Source organism: Larimichthys crocea, chromosome VIII (assembly GCF_000972845.2).
Source record: "Larimichthys crocea isolate SSNF chromosome VIII, L_crocea_2.0, whole genome shotgun sequence".
Classification (NCBI taxonomy): domain Eukaryota; kingdom Metazoa; phylum Chordata; class Actinopteri; family Sciaenidae; genus Larimichthys; species Larimichthys crocea.
Window position 1 is genome coordinate 32,859,965 of NC_040018.1, and position 17,405 is coordinate 32,877,369.

Below are 17,405 nucleotides of genomic sequence, written 5' to 3' on the forward strand. Positions count from 1 at the left end.
GTCTCCACCTCACCTCGCTGTGAGGAGCTGTACGCGCCCTGTGCGTAAAACCAAACCAACCGTGCGTAATCACGGCGCGCGCACCTCTCCCTGTGTCTCCCGCGCGTCAGACAGGTGAGCGTCAGGTAGAGTGACATTAAACTGCACGTTAGCATGTACGTCACCTGAGCACGTGTCCGCGTTTGCTCTGAACTTTCTCGGACACCGTGCACGTCGCGTCAGGTTGGCTCGGTGTTAAACTGAATAAGAAACTCCGCCCATGCGGCACAAACCAATGAGGTTTTGGAGCGCTCCCAACCAGAACACCTGCAGCCAGATGACCGGAAATGGCTGCAGGTGTTTGAGTCCAAACATCCGACTTCACTCTGTCACATTTCTCCATTTCTAAACGTCCACAGGATTTTATTTGTGTCCGTCACTTTTCTTTGTGCAGACCTGTGGCTGTGGGTCTAACTGGACATTCATGGACTCTTGACTTCACTGTCGTTGAGGTCCAACAGACTTCACCTGTGCAGGACAGGATGCACGAGGACGTGAACCTGGTGAGTTATGTGAGCCTGGAGGAAAAACACTTACTCTGATTACCGAGCATTAATCAGCCGATTTGTCCTGTGAAGATTTTTCTGCTGGATGACAACAGAGTTGAAGAAGGTGCTCTGTTTCCAGAATACTGCAGAAATATAATAGAATGTGCATAACTGTGTTTTCCATTAGTGTAAAACAAAGCAAAGGTTCATTTTAGAAACTTTAGAAACAAATATCAACAACAAATGTTCGGTTCATTCGTCTGCGTAGAAACGTTTGAGACTGAGGTCACTCTCTCCTCTCTCTCACCGACCTTTTCACCTCTGACATTTCTGTCTACAAAGGCTGCCGAGCCTGGTTGCATTGCCTGCTTTCCCAGCTCCTGTTCTGGCACGACACCGGCTCTGCCCTGGGCCTGTTAACCTCCTCCTCTTCTTCTTCTTCTTCTTCTTCTTCTTCTTCTTCTTCTTCTTCCCAGTGGTCCACCTGTGGTACAAACACTGACACTCCCCTAACAGTTTCTTACGTACTTCTCCCGACCCGGAGCCCAAAGTTACATAGTGTGAGAACAGACGTACGAATGACAGAGACACCGTTCAGCTGATCACAGGTCAGTGTGGGTCAACAGGAGGTCACAGACATCATATTTCTGTTTATCGTGATTGAATGTTTAGATTTCACTTGAGGCCTTTCATTGTCTCCTCTGTTAAGAGAGGTCGTGTTTCCAGTCATGTGTGTCTCGTTAGCAGCATATTTCCAAAACTTCTTCACAGATTTGAGTCAAAGAGTGTGACTGTTGGTCTACTGGCTGAGGAACAAGTGATGTGATCTTGGTGACGATCCAGGAACATTCAAAGGATTTATCTGTGCGAGACCTTTTTGAACATTTTCATGAAGTACTTCAATTAAAAATATCTGGCACGTGGAGCTTCTAATTCACCGTGCAGAGCCGGATCCACACGCTGATTAAACATCATGACAGAGTTTGAGCGTTGTGCAGCCGTGGTGGAGGAGCGCTGTGTCGCTGTTTGACTTGTATGTGTGCACAAAGTCTTCTTTTCCAGTGTGATGGCTGAGCTGTTCCCGCTGAATAAAACATTTCTGTACGGGTCCGTTACAAAGGAAAAGTTTGAGATATACTCATACACTTTCCTGTTGAGAGATCGGATCTGTTCCAGTCCGGGTCAGTCTGTGTTGACAGTCGGCAGATAAAAAACAGTGTTTGATATGTAAAGAGTCTCAACTGAAGTCTTCAGAGCCGGTCGCTGCCCGGCGTCCTCAGAAAGACTTTTTAAAGATATTTTTCACCTTTAATGGACAAAATGGCAGTAGAGGTAGAAGAGGCGTATACGAGGCGTACATCTCACAAACTGGATGCTGGATTCAGAGTCACCTGCACTCACTGACAGCATCGGTCCAGTGTGTTGAGAATGAGAATGGTGTTGATGTTCTCTGAAACATAATCCGTGTGTTTCCCAAAACGGCAAACCTTTTAAAAGTTTCCATGAAGCAGCTAGCCGTGCCTTTTGCTTCCTCATATTTAATGTTTCCTGGGACTTCTTCTGGACATTGTTTGTGTGATTGGCTCCAGATTTGGCTCGTGGTTTGGCTCCAGGTTTGGCTCCTGGTTTGGCTCCAGGTTTGGCTCCTGGTTTGGCTCCAGGTTTGGCTCCTGGTATCTTAGGGCTGAGTCAGCAAACCGAACCTAGCTGCATGGTTTGGGTAGCAGACGTGCTCGGCTTCTCCTCGGTACTGTATTCACTGTCCATCTCGTTCGGGCTGTGTTTGATTAGCGACTTTATCTATCAGTTCACCGGGAAATGAGAGTTGAGGCTGAGCAGCTGACGGACTTCAGAAACAATTTTCTCCATCAGATCTGATCCAGTTTCACCAAGTTTTAAATGTGTGTTTCTGTACAGTAGTCAGTGAGGTCAGAACCATGTCTGATGAGGAACAACACCGGCTCTAACGCTCAGCCCCTGAGTTCAGGATGAGTCATCAACACGTTTTTTATCATAGTACCATTAGGAATACCCAGAGGTACCCACAAAATCTATGTACTGTCATTGTTGGGTCACATACTGGTGTACCGACGACATATATCGCTAAATATGTGCTAAAAGCATTGATTTTGACACGGTGGGGTTTAACCTTTGAGATAAACATCACGCTTTGGCAGAGTGGAGGCTGGAAAAGTGGACAGGTGGTCTGGGATCTTAAACCACACAAAGACCTCAGCCCTTTGTTGCGTATGTGTAGATGCTCGCTGTGCAGAGAGAAATGCCACAGCTCACGCTGATACCTGCAATTTTGAGCCGGGCTGTCTTTTTATGTTGAGCTGCTGTCAGAGGATAGAAATAAAATAAAATGAGGAGTGTGTGTTTGTACACACACACACACACACACAGTTGCATCAAACCCTGGAGTTCACACATTGGCTTGCCCCTGGGGTAGAGCCGGGCTGTTGGTCTGGCTGCCTGCCACTGTTGCCATGATCAACATCATCCCATTCCAGCTTGTAGCGTGGTTGTCATGGTAATGACCATTTATTTGCAGGGGGGCACTCTCGTCTCCAATATTTCCGGGACACACACACAGACGGTTAGAGGAAGTGAAGGTGAGACAGAGAGAGAGGGGAGGGGAGTTGCCAGACAGACAATTTGCTCAAAGGGCAGGTGGATGAATCAGTCTCGCATGTCCCATCTCAGGGTCAGAATATTCCACAGAACAGTAATAACCCAACAGGACCGCAGACATCACTCATTCCGTTGGCTTCGTTTTTATATCAAGTCGTTTGTTCATATCAATTAGACACCCATTATTCTTCATCACAAACCAAGAACAGATATTTATTCCTCCAACGATTTAAAAATGTGAAGAGATTTTTGGTCCACTCGATGAATCAGACTCAGTGTAGAAAAGGTAGTCTGTCCTCTGAAGAGCGTCACGTTGGCGTCATGGCGATGATGATGTCAGTCTGTCTGATTGTCCACCACGGCTGAAATATCTCAACAACTGTTGGTTGGATCTTGTATATGGACATGTATGATGTTTAGAGGGTCAGGTAAACATTTAAAATTTGATTTTTAACTAAATAATTGGAACTGATTACATTTCTGTTCACAGTTATTCTGTATATTAATGCTTAACGTCCAGTGTGTCAGATTCAGGGCGTCAGTTTACAGAATATAATCTTCATAACTCTGTTTTCATCAGTGTATAATCAGCTGCAGGTCCTCTTCCGCGATGTTTCTACAGTCGCCCACAACAGACAAACTCAAATACAAGCTGCAACCTCCGTGGCAGTTTTGGTCTCGGTAGCTAATTTCCCCGTTCATGACAACTGTACTGAGGGTGAATTTATATACAACTCACCTGTTCACATTATATTAAGGCTTAAAGTTATGCAGGATTAAGAGCGTGGACGCTTTGATTGACAGGTGGGCGTCGTTTCACAGGCTTCATTCAGCCCCCCTCAGCTCCACAGACGCTTTTTGACTCTTGGATAATCGACCTTTCGCCGAGCCCCGCCCCAAAACGGCTATTGTCCAATCACACATCCTAGCAACTGTTACTCTGTAAGCAAGGTCCGTCAAGCTTCAGACTCCCAACAAGATGGTGAAGCGCCGTGCCTGTGGTGAATGTAAATCGGACAGTAGATACCCCAAGAGCCTGACCGGAGGAGTTGTGTTCTTTCCATTTCCAAAGCCAAACACACCTGGAGCGGATCAAACAGCGTGGACGGCCCCACTCCAGCTAAATGTGTCGACGATAACGAAGCATACATGTGTCTGCTCAAAGGTAAGGACGAACCTTTAACGGTGACTACGTACTGTGTTGTCTAGAACTAGAGGCAAGAACACAAACTGGACCAAAGTTCTACCATGACAAGGATATCACTGCCAGAACATTAAAGCTACATTAGCTGTTGTTGTGTTGGGTCTCTTGGAGCTCCCTAACCTTATTATATTCAACAAAGTCGAACATCGACCCCAACAAGCAACTTCAACTCATTTTGTTTTCATCTTTTATGTAGCATTTTCTGAGCCTACCCCTGAGTTTCCCAATCCTATAGATGCTGTGCAAGAACTTACCCAGCACCACAAGGCTGTCCTGGTTGCATGTGAGGTCATGGGGTTTTTCTGATTCCGCCTGAGACCGGTAAGCATTAGCCTCGATAGTGGTGTCGCCTTCGTTGTGTATTTTAGTATTTTGAATGTATCCCTCACTGCATGTTGTAACCCCTCATGCCTCGATCTGGAGGACATCGTGGAGGTATTGCTCCAAAAACTCTTCCCGTCATGGTACTCATGGTCGAGCCTGACAGACCTAGCAACAGTAACTAAGGGGGGCGGGGCTCAGCGAAAGGTCAGTTGTTAGCATGTTAGCATGATAATGTTAGCATTCAGCTCGCTCGACCAGCTGCACGGAGCTACTAGCATGAATGTGGACTCCTGCCAGAAGTTGCTGGAAACATATAAGCTAGGCTAGGCTAGGCTAGGCTAACTGTGGTACATTTCAGACGTTTTGTTTTATTCTAGCCTCCCTGCGAAACACGAGTAGACCTCTATTAGCACTGTAACTGTTAGCACGTTAGCTTCAGTAGGCCTCTATTAGCACTGTAACTGTTAGCACGTTAGCTTCAGTAGGCCTCTATTAGCACTGTAATTGTTAGCACGTTAGCTTCAGTAGGCTTCTATTAATACTGTAATTGTTAGCATCAGTAGGCCTCTATTAATACTGTAATTGTTAGCATGTTAACATGAGTAGGTCTTTATTAGCACTGTAATTGTTAGCATGTGAGCATCAGTAGGCCTCTATTAGCACTGTAATTGTTAGCACGTTAGCATCAGTAGGCCTCTATTAACACTGTAATTGTTAGCATGTTAGCATCAGTAGGCCTCTTTTAGCACTGTAATTGTTAGCATCAGTAGGCCTCTATTAGCACTATAATTATTAGCACGTTAGCATCAATGGACCTCTATTAGCACTGTAATTGTTAGCACGTTAGCTTCAGTAGGCCTCTTTTAGCACTGTAATTGTTAGCATCAGTAGGCCTCTATTAGCACTGTAATTGTTAGCACGTTAGCATCAGTAGGCCTTTATTAGCACTGTAATTATTAGCACGTTAGCATCAGTAGGCCTTTATTAGCACTGTAATTGTTAGCACGTTAGCATCAGTGGACCTCTATTAGCACTGTAATTGTTAGCATGTTAGCGTGGTAATGTTAGCATTTAGCTCGCACCACTTAGCCACACAGAGCTACTATCTTGAATGGAACATATAGGCTAGGCCAGGCTAAGCTAACGGTTTTGTAGTATAGTTAGTCATAAGTTAAATGAAGCTTAAATTGAATTTCTCTTTGGTTATTATTCTTTTAACTCATAAACCTGAAGTCACACCTTTTAGCAGGTGGAGGTGTCGTATTGAGCCGCAGCAGGCTTCACTGTATATTATCTATTTCTAATAATAATAATAATAATAATAATAATAATAATAATAAATGGAGCTTTCAAATCTCCTGCATGTGCACTTTCACATTTCTGCTCTGGCCTGAGGTGACAGAGATGACACATCCACCTGTCTGTGGCTGGTTGGCGCGTCCTTATAATAAACGCCCCCCGCTCCCTCCCTGCCTGTAGCCGCCTCCCCGCTCCCTCCTCCCCGCTCCCCTCCCCGGTGCCTCCCCCTCCCTCCCCGGTGCTCACTCCTCTGTTGTCAGGCGGGAGGTGTGCTGCTCGCAGCCGCGCTGAGTGTCTGTCGCCTCATATTGAATTTCAGCGCGGCAGCAGTCGGGTTTCTCTCCGGGAGATCAGGTTTAAAAACGTCCGTCCTCCCTCTCACCGTCCCTCGCTGCTCTCCATCACCACGGCCCCTCTCTCCGTCCACAGATCCGACACACGCACACTTTGACTGGAAGTTTTCTATCCGTCGGTGTCGGTGGGGCTGCTCCGCCGGAGAGTCGGAGGCATGAAGCGGCGTTAGGAGCAGAAATAACCCGAGAAAAGAAGACAGAGAGAGGGCAGGAGGGAGTAACAGAGTCTGACTTCACTGGATCACAGGGACCAAGGTAACCTTTACTACTTCTCACAGCGCAGTAGTACTGCAGTGTAGTGTGTAGTAATACTGCATGGACTTCTGAAAGTGAGTTTTTACACTTTGGAAACAGGCTTCACTCCTCCGGAGGTGGACTGCTGTTCACTGTGCATCATGTTGGACTAATTCATGCTTTACCTTCATTTCAAAGGCACCTGTTCTAAAGGTTTAATGAGTTTTTTAATTATGGCTCAGTGACTAAGCATTGATCAGAACAGGTTGTGGTTGCCAGGTTCTCTCTGACATCAACAGTGAACTCATTAATAGTGACTAATATGAATGAACCAGTGCACAGGGGAGAATGTGGAGATGACTTCTCTTACCTGTTGAGTGCAGGTGTAACTAATGACATTATTAATTAGCTCAGAGGAAGTGTTAATGTCTTTCTGCACACCTGAGTTTCCTGTCGTCAGGTCCAAACGCCTGACGCTGAACCACACGGCAAAGTTTCATTCACATTCTTGTTGCCGGTTGATTAAATTAAATTTCTATGAGTGTCTAGATGATTAGTGGATGGATGGACAACGACTCAGCAACAATAATGATACAGATGATTAAATGTGACAATTAGCTGGTTTTTCTCTTCAAAGTAGAGTCGTCACGATACCAAAATGAGTAACCACGATACTGTACCAGACAAAGTATCACGATACTGTACCAGACAAAGTGTCACAGTTCCGGGTATTATCGCGATACTGCAGCCTTTTTATTATTATTATTTTTATGAATTTCAATATATTTGTACGAGTTGTAAATACTTACTTACTTAATACTTAATTACTTATAATGTTGTTTGGTGCATGATAAACAGAATACTGGTGAAGTAAGAATTAGACTGAAACAAATTAGTGTTGCCACTGACGACAACGCCGCGGCAGACTCGGCGCTCGGGCCCGGTGGTTCCATGACTAAGCCGTGCACGCTTCTTTTTCTATCGAAGCGGAGCGGTCTTCATGGAGTTCGCTCTTGCCGGCAGAAACACGCGAACAGCCAATCAGCTAACAGACGGGCGGACCCAGCGTGTGGAAACAGCCTATCATATCCCCGGACGTCACCAGTCACAGGCAAACAGCCAATCAGCAACTGTGTAGGTCAGTTGCAGTAGTTGCCATGTTGGTTTGTTTACAAGGGGAGAGCAGAGGCGGAAACTGGCACCGGTAGTATAGTAATCCAGAATGTAGAATTTCTAGTATAGTAGGAAGCGTTACGATTTGGCACCGCGGGGTATTGTGGGTACCGTGGGTATTGTGGGTACCGTGGGTACTGTGGGTACCGTGGGTATTGTGGGTACCGTGGGTACTGTGGGTATTGTGGGTACCGTGGGTACTGTTGGTATTGTGGGTACCGTGGGTACTGTGGGTATTGTGGGTACCGTGGGTACTGTGGGTATCGTGCAACTCTACTTCAAACATAAACTGAACATCTGAAAACATCACCAAAGACTCAGTTCATTTTATAGACTGAACTGTCTCAAAATAATCTCTAGTAAAACACAGTAAAACACACAGTCCCTTCGAATCATCAGTGTCCTGCTAGAGGAGGATAAACAGCAGCCAATCTGGCAACCCAACATGTTGAAATGAATGGCTTATATCTGACCTATAAAACATGATCAGCTCCTTTATTACGCCGTCCACAGTGACTCAGACCTGAGCCTGTTTGATCCCTCTGTCTCATCCGGAGCCAATTTGGGCTTCAAATGTTTTTCTGTATTTAATAAAAAAGACGTTTTTAAAGCAGACAGGAAGTCTACGAGGAGACAGAAATGTCTCTGGTTAAGTTCAAACTAATTAAACTTTTATAAACGGTGCCTTATTAAGAATTCGTAATGACACAAAGATGCACTTTAGTTCAGTTTAACGGCTGACGTGCTAAACAATGACAGTCTCCATCACTGTGTGTTCTTGGGTGTCTTGTTGTCGGATAACAAATTTCTACTTTAAAAGAACTCATGGCATGCTGTCCGTCCATGTCTGAACACTAAAGTCTTTAAGTGTCTCTCCTGGAAGACATTTAGGGTACATTCAGACCGGATCAGGCTCTGCAGCGGCGATCAACCGGCTCACTCACTCTCATTCGCTGTGTATGTCTCTCAACCACTGCTCTCTAACTGCCTCACACAAACCAAAGGAAACTTATTTGAGTCTCTCTTTTTTCAAATTGCGAGCTAGAGATTGAGAGATGAGATTTCAGGTTGACTGTTCTGATCGTCTGATTGGTCGCTGCAGCGTGACGTAGCACCAACGGTCTACCCCACCTCAGATGAATCTGCCTGAGTCTTCGCCGCAGCGCCGGATCCTGTCTGAAAGGTTAAATAACAGTGGACGGTGAGGAGGTGGCTTTTTATTGGTCAGATTTGCGTGTTTAAAATGTGACTTGGATGTAAAAACTTTGAGACAGATTTACTTTGCATCAGTATTAGGAGAGATTTCCTGGTTTAAAATGCTGATGCTGGTACACAGCCTCATTTATTTCGTCAGTTTGTTTTTGCACCTCTCCTCCTCACTCACTCTCTCCATGTGAGCCTTCACCTTATGTCTCTCCACTCATTCATGAAAACGTTTGTGTGACTGTTTCTCTCTGAACTGACTTCTTCTTAACGTCCGTGCTGTCACTCAGTCTTTTAAATTCATTTGTTCGTTTCGTGTCAGACTGTGAACGTCACGTTGTACGTTGTTTTTTTTTCTGGTAATATTTGGACAATAACACGTTCTCTGGAGGAAGTGAGCACACTGAGACTTAATGAGGTTTCTGTTTCATCAGGTTTATGTTAGATGGTCTCGAGTATTCAGGCTTTAATGTCACTTTAACTGATAATTTGACACCATAATGAACTCCCTAATGATTCATTTCATTGGCAAATTGTCCAAAAAATCCAAAAACTTCATAAAACAGTGAAGAAAACACCAGCTTGAGCTCCCACAGTCCAAAGTATTTGATTTATAATCATATGAAACAATAAATTCTCCAGTGTTAGAGGCTGGAACCAGCTCATGTTTGTTTTTGTTTTTTTATAAATCAATTTTCCACGTCAACAAAGTTTTGTTTTTTAATTTCAAAGTGAAAGACAGAAAACTTTTCTAAATGTTTGGATCAGATCGAGCTGCAGAACGATGTCACGGGTTGAATAAAAGCAGACAGAACACCATAAATTATAGAAACTATAGAAAATTGGAATACGTGATTTTAAAAAAACGGAGGACTCGAGCAGAGAGGTGTTCCTTTCAGAAAATGTTCGGTCTGGATGAGATCTGGTGTCTGAGGTAACGCCGGGATTTGATGAAACCATATCATTTCAGCCGCCGCTTCTCTCATCTGTGACATCCAACCCGAGCCGCTGAAGAATGGCATTTACTGTTGGCTAAGTTACGTAAATGTCAGGTGTAAGCATATAGGTGGGTGGACTATCTCATTTACCTCGAGATGTTTAATTAATGCTTGACGGCTCTTCAGCCTGCACCTGCTGCCTCCTTTCAGCGCTCGTGTGCGTCGTGCATCGCGCCAGTTTTTCTCTCTATAAACAAGATTTTCCAGGAATATTCATCTGGATCCTCCCCCAGCGTCTTTTTGTTTACTGGACACTGTCGAGGCTGATTCATGCTCAGCTGAACCGCTCGCTTCACCAATGTGGAGATGGTCCTGTGTGCTGAATCTGAATGGGGTCATGGGTCAGGGGAGTCTTTCCTCAGCTGCTCTGAGTGTGTGTTTCAGGAAGGCAGTGACCTGGACGCTGACGCTGTATGAATGTTCTGCAAACGTTTAAAACGTGATGCCATTTTTCTTCTTTATCACTGCGGCCTGATCTGTCCTGATGTAAACTCAGCCCTTCCTCTCTGCATTGGAAATGGGTCAGATGAAAACAAGAGCAGCGTCTTAAAAAAGAAAGCCTGTTTAACCTCTTCCACTCCAGCTCTCCATGTAATACACAAAGTTTGTCTTTGGGTCAGGGGTTCTTTAACAGCAGGTCAACCGTATGAACCCCACTGAAGTGATGTACATCATCTGAAAAGATTCATTTGAGATACAGCTCAACACCGGGTCATGTTTTATATTCAGAAATCTGTAATAAACACAGTGTGTTGTTCAAATATTGAACATTTATAGTGATTGAGGTCTTAGCACCTTATGAAAGCAGTATATGACGGTCATCCCTGCGATCTATCATGTCCAAGTTCGCCTCAGGTCTAGTGATGATCCACGTCTTTGTTGATTTTTAGACTAGCCTGGACGTGGAAGATGCAGTACATCCAAACAATCCTTTAAAACAGCTGTTGGGAAACCATGCGCTGTCCGTTCCTTATACTGGTGTTGATCATGTTGCATAAATTGTAGCAGTTTTTGGGTTGATCCCATTGATGTGACACAGATTTTGTGCATAATTGAACCTTTCTAACTTCTCAAAAACTGATAAAATGGGTCAAAAATCTCACCAAAATACCACCAAGACCTTGAGTAACACCATAAAATAATAAATGCTGTGATATGGGATCAAAAACTTTTTGTAAGAATTGCATTTTTCATCCAGTAGTTCTAAAGTTTCTCCCGTGAATTGCCCCCTTTATTGTCAACATCCGTAGGAAGCCACCCATCCTCTGAACACCCAGGGTCTCTAGTTTGTGGTTGTACAGTCTCATGAGACAGTAATTATCCTATTAGCCACAATAGGTCATTTTATACAGTGAGGTCAAGTTTCAAAAAGTGCTCTCGCTACAGTGAAACAGCTCCTGTGGGGACTAACATCACCTCACAGCAGTGGACTGCAGACATGTTGACTTGTCAAAGCTGGAAAAACACATGTGGACTTCCTTACAGTAATGACGGCTGAGTCCATGAAGTGTCCCAGTAACAGTGACAGTGAACCAGCTCTCACACACACACACACACACACACACACACACACACAACAGCAGGACTTCCCTCAGGTGGAATCATTACTACACCTGTGAGTTTCCTGCCATGACATGTCAAAGTGTCTTCGCTGCAACTGGTCCATACAGCAGGGCGTCACGGCTTTCCAGTCAGACCAAATTTATACAATTCCAATACTGCTTAAAGAGCCCAGAATGCAGAAATATTCAAATGCACTCAGTGGTGAAGACGACACTTTTACATGCAAATAACCCAAAGCTGCATGGAATTAGCATAAAGTGAGCACGCCTGTAAAGACATTCAGATACTTTAAATTGGCCATGCCAGTTTATTTATTTAATTTTTTTAAGATGTGTTTTTTGGCCTTTTATTGGATAGAGACAGTGTCAGGAATGTGAGGAGAGAGAGAGAGGGGGAAGCTAAACGACACCCCGGCCATGCCAGTTTGTTTGCCATCAGTCTAGTTTCATATGGTGCCAGTTTCTTCAGTGTAGACTCAAGTAATACATAATGACTGAAATATTTCCTTCAGAGTCTTCAGTGTTCGACTTCAGGCTTCATTTTCATGGTCGTCAGACAGGTGGTGTTCCATAAATTCAGTTGGATGTTGGAGTCTGAACCGTTAACACACTAAATGGGCTGTTGATATACAGTACCATGAACTTCTAGATTTTGTTTTGTCCTATAAATGTCCGGTGGTGATGCTGGTGAAGATGGAGTAGTTAATGAATGAAACAACGTAAACCTGCCCGTCATCGCTCTCTATCACAAAGTCGAGAAACACAATTACTTTAATTCTCTCTCCTAAAAATCAACTCATTTGCAGCAGCAGATATGTTTTGGAAGAAATGTAATGCCATGCATAAAGTATAGAAACAGTAGCTGTCATTTTGGGAGATAAAATTCAGTAACTGAACAGGTTAATGACAGGTTAATGGACTCTACTGCATAAGAATCCATGTTGCCAAGCTTCAAACTATGCGCTTATGTCTGGAAACAGTAGTTATGGACCATTTTGCATCCTACAAGGAACTACTGGAAGCTACAGGTGTGATGTTTTTGCTCTTCACCTGAGTATGTTATGTGGTTGGTTGATCTGATTGATTAAGGTTTGCTCATGATGACTGATGCAGTTTAAAAAGTTGTGTATAACTTTGTTGCCAGTCACAAATATCTCGAGGGATGGGTTGATGGATTCCACTGGGTGTCTTTGGACTCTTTGGACCTCAGCCTTTCTTATGAATTTGAAAGCACAGTTGGGGAAGGATCATGCACTTTGGTGAAATATTTTTGGTGAATATCAGTGTCAACACTGACTTTAAACATGACAGATGGAGTTTGTTGACCTTTTCAATATTTAACCAAAAGCTCCATCTGTCCCCAAGTTTATTAATAGCTAAACCTTAACCACACGGGAGGCGTGCAGGATGTGAACCCTGATCTCTGGTGTCAGAAGTCCTGGGCTTCTTTCAGAACATGCAGATCTGAGTGCAGGGTACAGGCCTGAGCTCAGGAGCTTCACACCTGTATGCCCATCCTGAAATCAAAGCAGACGTGGGGGTTATTAAGTCATTCTGGGAAACGTAGGACCTGCCTGAGAAAAGTCCACCTCCACCGTATGATAATAAAGATAAATGTAAGAACATCAGGCAGAAAGGGAAATGGAAAACCTGAATTCTGCCGACGCCTCGCTCGCACAATTTCACCCTGAGATCTCCGGAGAGCACGGCCCTTTTCCTGCTCCTCATTTATCTCGGCTCTGACACAGGACCCGTGGAGGGGGCAACAGGAAGTGTGTGAGAGGGAGAGGGAGCGTTGGATTTTGTCATCAGCAATGATCAAAGTCATACTCTGAGACATCTGAGCCCAATCAGTCTATCAGCCCTGAAGGGTTTTTAGAGAGCGAGCAAAGATGGTGGAAAGCTTTGAGAGACAAACAGAGGATGGGAGGGAGGCGGTGGATGACGAACTTTCACATCTCTCTCTCCCACTCCCTTCCTCTATTCCCCCTTTTTTTTATTTTACCTCTCCTCCCTCCTCCACCCACCCTGTGGTCTCCTCCCGCTGTGACTCGCATCTGCTGGGGAAAAAAGCTGATCTTTAGTCTTGGCAGGGAATCCCCAGCATGCCCACTGCCTGCTCTGACTGGGATTGGTGAAGGGAGCGCTGTGTAGCAGGGATGATACGGGCTTCTTACCTGTATTCTTTACTCCAAAAAGCAATTGGCCTTTTCCGGCTGTGCTTCATCTTCTTTGAAGAAAATAGAAATGAAGTCTGTGACGAGCAGGTGGCAGTAACACGTGAGCTTGGTCCAGTATCTCCTACTGTCCATACTGGTCATGTAGTGAACTCTTTGAAAGAAACCATTGAACACATGAATCAAATAACTGTATAATGTGATGCTTGGCACCAAAAACTGAAGGTGAACATTTAATGGTGTTTTTCACACCACTTACTGGAGAATTTTGGACTCTTTCTGTTCATTAGGAATTCAGAAACAGAACGTAGCTTCATGTCTGCGGGATGAGTTCATAAGCAACTTTCTTTTGCCTTTCACCATTTGGCGAGCATCAATGAGCCATATCGATTGATACGATTGCTTTTTTTGTTTGTTATAGCGAATATTTTTCTCAGGAGTTGTTGGAGACCAAAAGCACAGCTGGTAGAGGAGCAAATATTAACTTGTATACTAGAACTGTGGAGCTTTAAAAATGAATGCAGTAGTGGTTAGCTTCTCTGCCATCTTTACTGGAAGGGAGTCTGCTGTATTTCATCTGTCTTTGCCTGGTCAGTGATTCAAAAGCATTAAGATCAGATCACATATTTCCACTGAATATCGTCCGATTAATCTAGTCTTCCCGAGAATGTATGTTTAAGATTTCAATCAAGCTGCAACCTGTGTGTCCGGGAAGTAAAGTGCCTAAAAACTGCACTTCCTCTAACGTCCACTTGAGGCTGGGTCCAGAAGTGAGTCAGTCTCCATAAGTCCCCATGTTCAAATGTCCAACTTCACAGCAGAAATAAACATGTTTACAGCCTGGTACAAAAAACAGTTTTGGTCTCTGTAGCTAATTTCCCCGTTGATTGAATTTTTATAGAACTCACCTGTTCAAATTATATTAAGGCTTAAAGTTATGTCCATTTCTTTATACTGTCAGTGATTTCAGTTTGTCCCAGTAACAGTAAAAACAGGGGCCTAAAAACATCATAAAACATACATAGATCACCACAGACCATTATATAAGAGATGTGTGGGGTGCACATATCATAAAAATGTGGTGTGATATAAATACTGTCATAAGTAATGTACAGTTGGTTCAGGTGTCATTATTAAATTAAAAACTCTGCCTTTATATTCATGTTTCAGGCTCCCCGCTGAAACATTTGACAGCTTAATTTGATGTGTGGCTGCAGCCTTTTACATTTCTGCATATACAACATCTACATGTATATGAATATAACTTTTTATTTTGGAGTGGAGTTATGCAACCAGTGAGCTGTGCAGGCTGTTATTGAGCATTGCATTCAGTCAGTCAGTCGTGCTTTCTGAACCTTTTCTCTCTGCTGCTGTTTACTATCATTTACTGATGGAGATCAGGGCATTTGCTTTGGTTCCTCGAGGGCTCCTGTTACTTTGAGTGCTCACAGCCAGCTGTGTTTTGGTCGTGTCTGCTTTCCTCAGAGTGTGTTTTTATTCTAGCCTCAATGGAAAGGTCCTGCCTTTAGATTGCTGTATTTTTTTCCTCTAGATTCACCAATCACCGAGCTTTAGGCTGCCACACAGGACGCAGAGAAATCCTAGTTTGATTATAAATATGTCTCCACACTAAACGCTCAGAAGCAGTTAAATGGGTATGCAGTCGCCATGGATACCTACTATATCATGAGCTCCATTACTGGGAATCCCAATTGGTGCCCTCCTGAGGAGCTGGTGATTCAATAGTAGACTGGGCGGCTTCGAGATGCTGCTTTTGTTTTGCAGTTATCTGTAATCTGCATTTTTTGATGCTGACTTTGCCTCCATCTTTTGTGACGAAGCGCTCGTTGCTGTGGTGTTTCTGTACAGATGATAGATCACCTATCAATCAATCGGCACCGTGATGGTTCTTATTTGGATTTTGTGTTGATTGTGTTTTTAAAGGGTTGAGAGACAGAGCGGAGATGTGCAAGTAGTGGGCGCACTTTCCCTTGTTTAGACATTGTGGGTGTCCGTGCTGCTCAGAGAGGTATTTTTACACATGGAGATCAGTTTACTCTACTACACTCTGTGTAGTGTAAATCAGTGTGTAGTGTTATTGGTGCCTCTGGATGAGCTTTGTCAAGTCTGAAGGAGCATCAGAGTTATCTCAGCTTGGAGTACAAGTTTTAAAGGGAAGCCTGCGCTCAGATAGTTGACAAGGTTGATAGTTGAGTTTGTGTTGGGTTTTACTTTGATTCTGGGGTCATTTAGGAGGTTGTATTAGTCACTCGCAAGAGGTCATTTCTCTGATTTCAGTGGTCAGTGAAGGTTGAGTTCCTTTCAACTTGCAATGGGTTGTTTTGTAGGTTTTGTTCGTTTTTCATGAGGTTTTCTAAAGCATCCAGTTGAATTGATTCTTCAGGAAACCCCTAGACTAACAGTTCTTTGTGAAAACCCTAATCTTAAGAAATTAATAAGGTTAAATAACTTGATCAAATGGTTCTTTGAAGAACAAATAAATAAAAGGTTCCTCCACGGAGATTCTAGGGGTCCTTTAGGACGCTTTAGTAGCAACTGATAATTTTCAAGTGGTCTTTTTTAAGGTTCTATTGGTCATTGAAAAGGTTCAAGGGGTCCAGTAGGAGGTTTTAAGAGCCATGGATAAAGTTCTTGAGGTTCTTTAGGGTGTACTGTTGGTCAAGTTCTAGGGGTCTTAGAGGTTTCGAGTCTCTCTCTTTTTTAAAAATAGTTTTATAAAGAGGTCTTTGTAATCTTTCAGGAGGTGTCTAGTGTCCTTTCATTTGTTAAACATCTGTATTTCAGGTGGGGATTTAGGACCCTGTTGAGTTGCATTATGGGAAGTGTAGTAATCCGTGTTCAGGCACAAGAAGGTGCCGCCTGCTGCTGTTATTTTGACCATTCTTTATTTAATATTCCCCCAACTTTATGGCACTGGATACAGTGTAGTGTACTGACCTGACCTGCTTTCAAATCAGTCATTAAAGAAACAGAACAAAAAAAGCATTTGTTGTTTTTTACTTGAAATAAAATATCTGGTTCTTCTAGTTTCTGAATAAAATAACACACACACTCTAACAGTCTTATTTTATGTAGCAGTTTGTCTGAGAGTTGAGATCAAATTTAGATTTCTGTGCTTGCATTTCCCACACCGACTGCATTCAGATGGTAAACAACACGTCGCACAGCTACTTGGGAAACACGGTGATGTGTCAGTCAGAGATCTGTCACTGCTTGTCCGTGAGTATTGTGTCATAGCATCGCTGGGAAACTGAATCTAAGAGTTGGTAAAGCACAGCAGGATTTATATTTCTGTGACTTCCATCATCAAAGAATGAGAGGACGGGCTCTCTAATAACCAGGACATTCGGTCACATCTGCATTATTTATGAGGACTGCAAGAGATTTCCACACTAATGAGACTAATGAGCATGCAAATATTGTTTTATTGTGACATGTTTGGTGCAGCTTTGTTGTCCAGCATTCCCTTGAAAAACCGTCCAATCAGACGGCTGGTTACATGACATTTGAACATAACTGCATGAAAGTTTTTATGTGTGGAAGTTATGTTTTGACTAATTAGGTCAGTAGATGGATAGAGTTGTGAATCTTCACTGGCTTCATCATTGAATACACACAGCATGTCCGTCCAAGTCGTGCTCCCGGTAAATTCCTAAAATCCGAATTGTGTCCAGATGTTGGCTTCCACAGTGCTGC

The 17,405-nt window shown here is 43.6% G+C and overlaps 1 protein-coding gene across 1 annotated transcript in view; it reads left to right on the top strand.

The window, feature by feature from the left end:
- Positions 1–349: 349 nt before the first annotated feature.
- Positions 350–17,405, top strand: part of LOC113746318 (SH3 and multiple ankyrin repeat domains protein 3-like) — a 93,258-nt gene continuing 76,202 nt past the window's right edge. Inside the window, exon 1 of the mRNA XM_027281389.1 lies at positions 350–542. Within this exon, the coding sequence (XP_027137190.1) occupies positions 522–542 (21 nt within the window). The 5' untranslated portion in view covers positions 350–521. The remainder of the gene's footprint in view (positions 543–17,405) is intronic.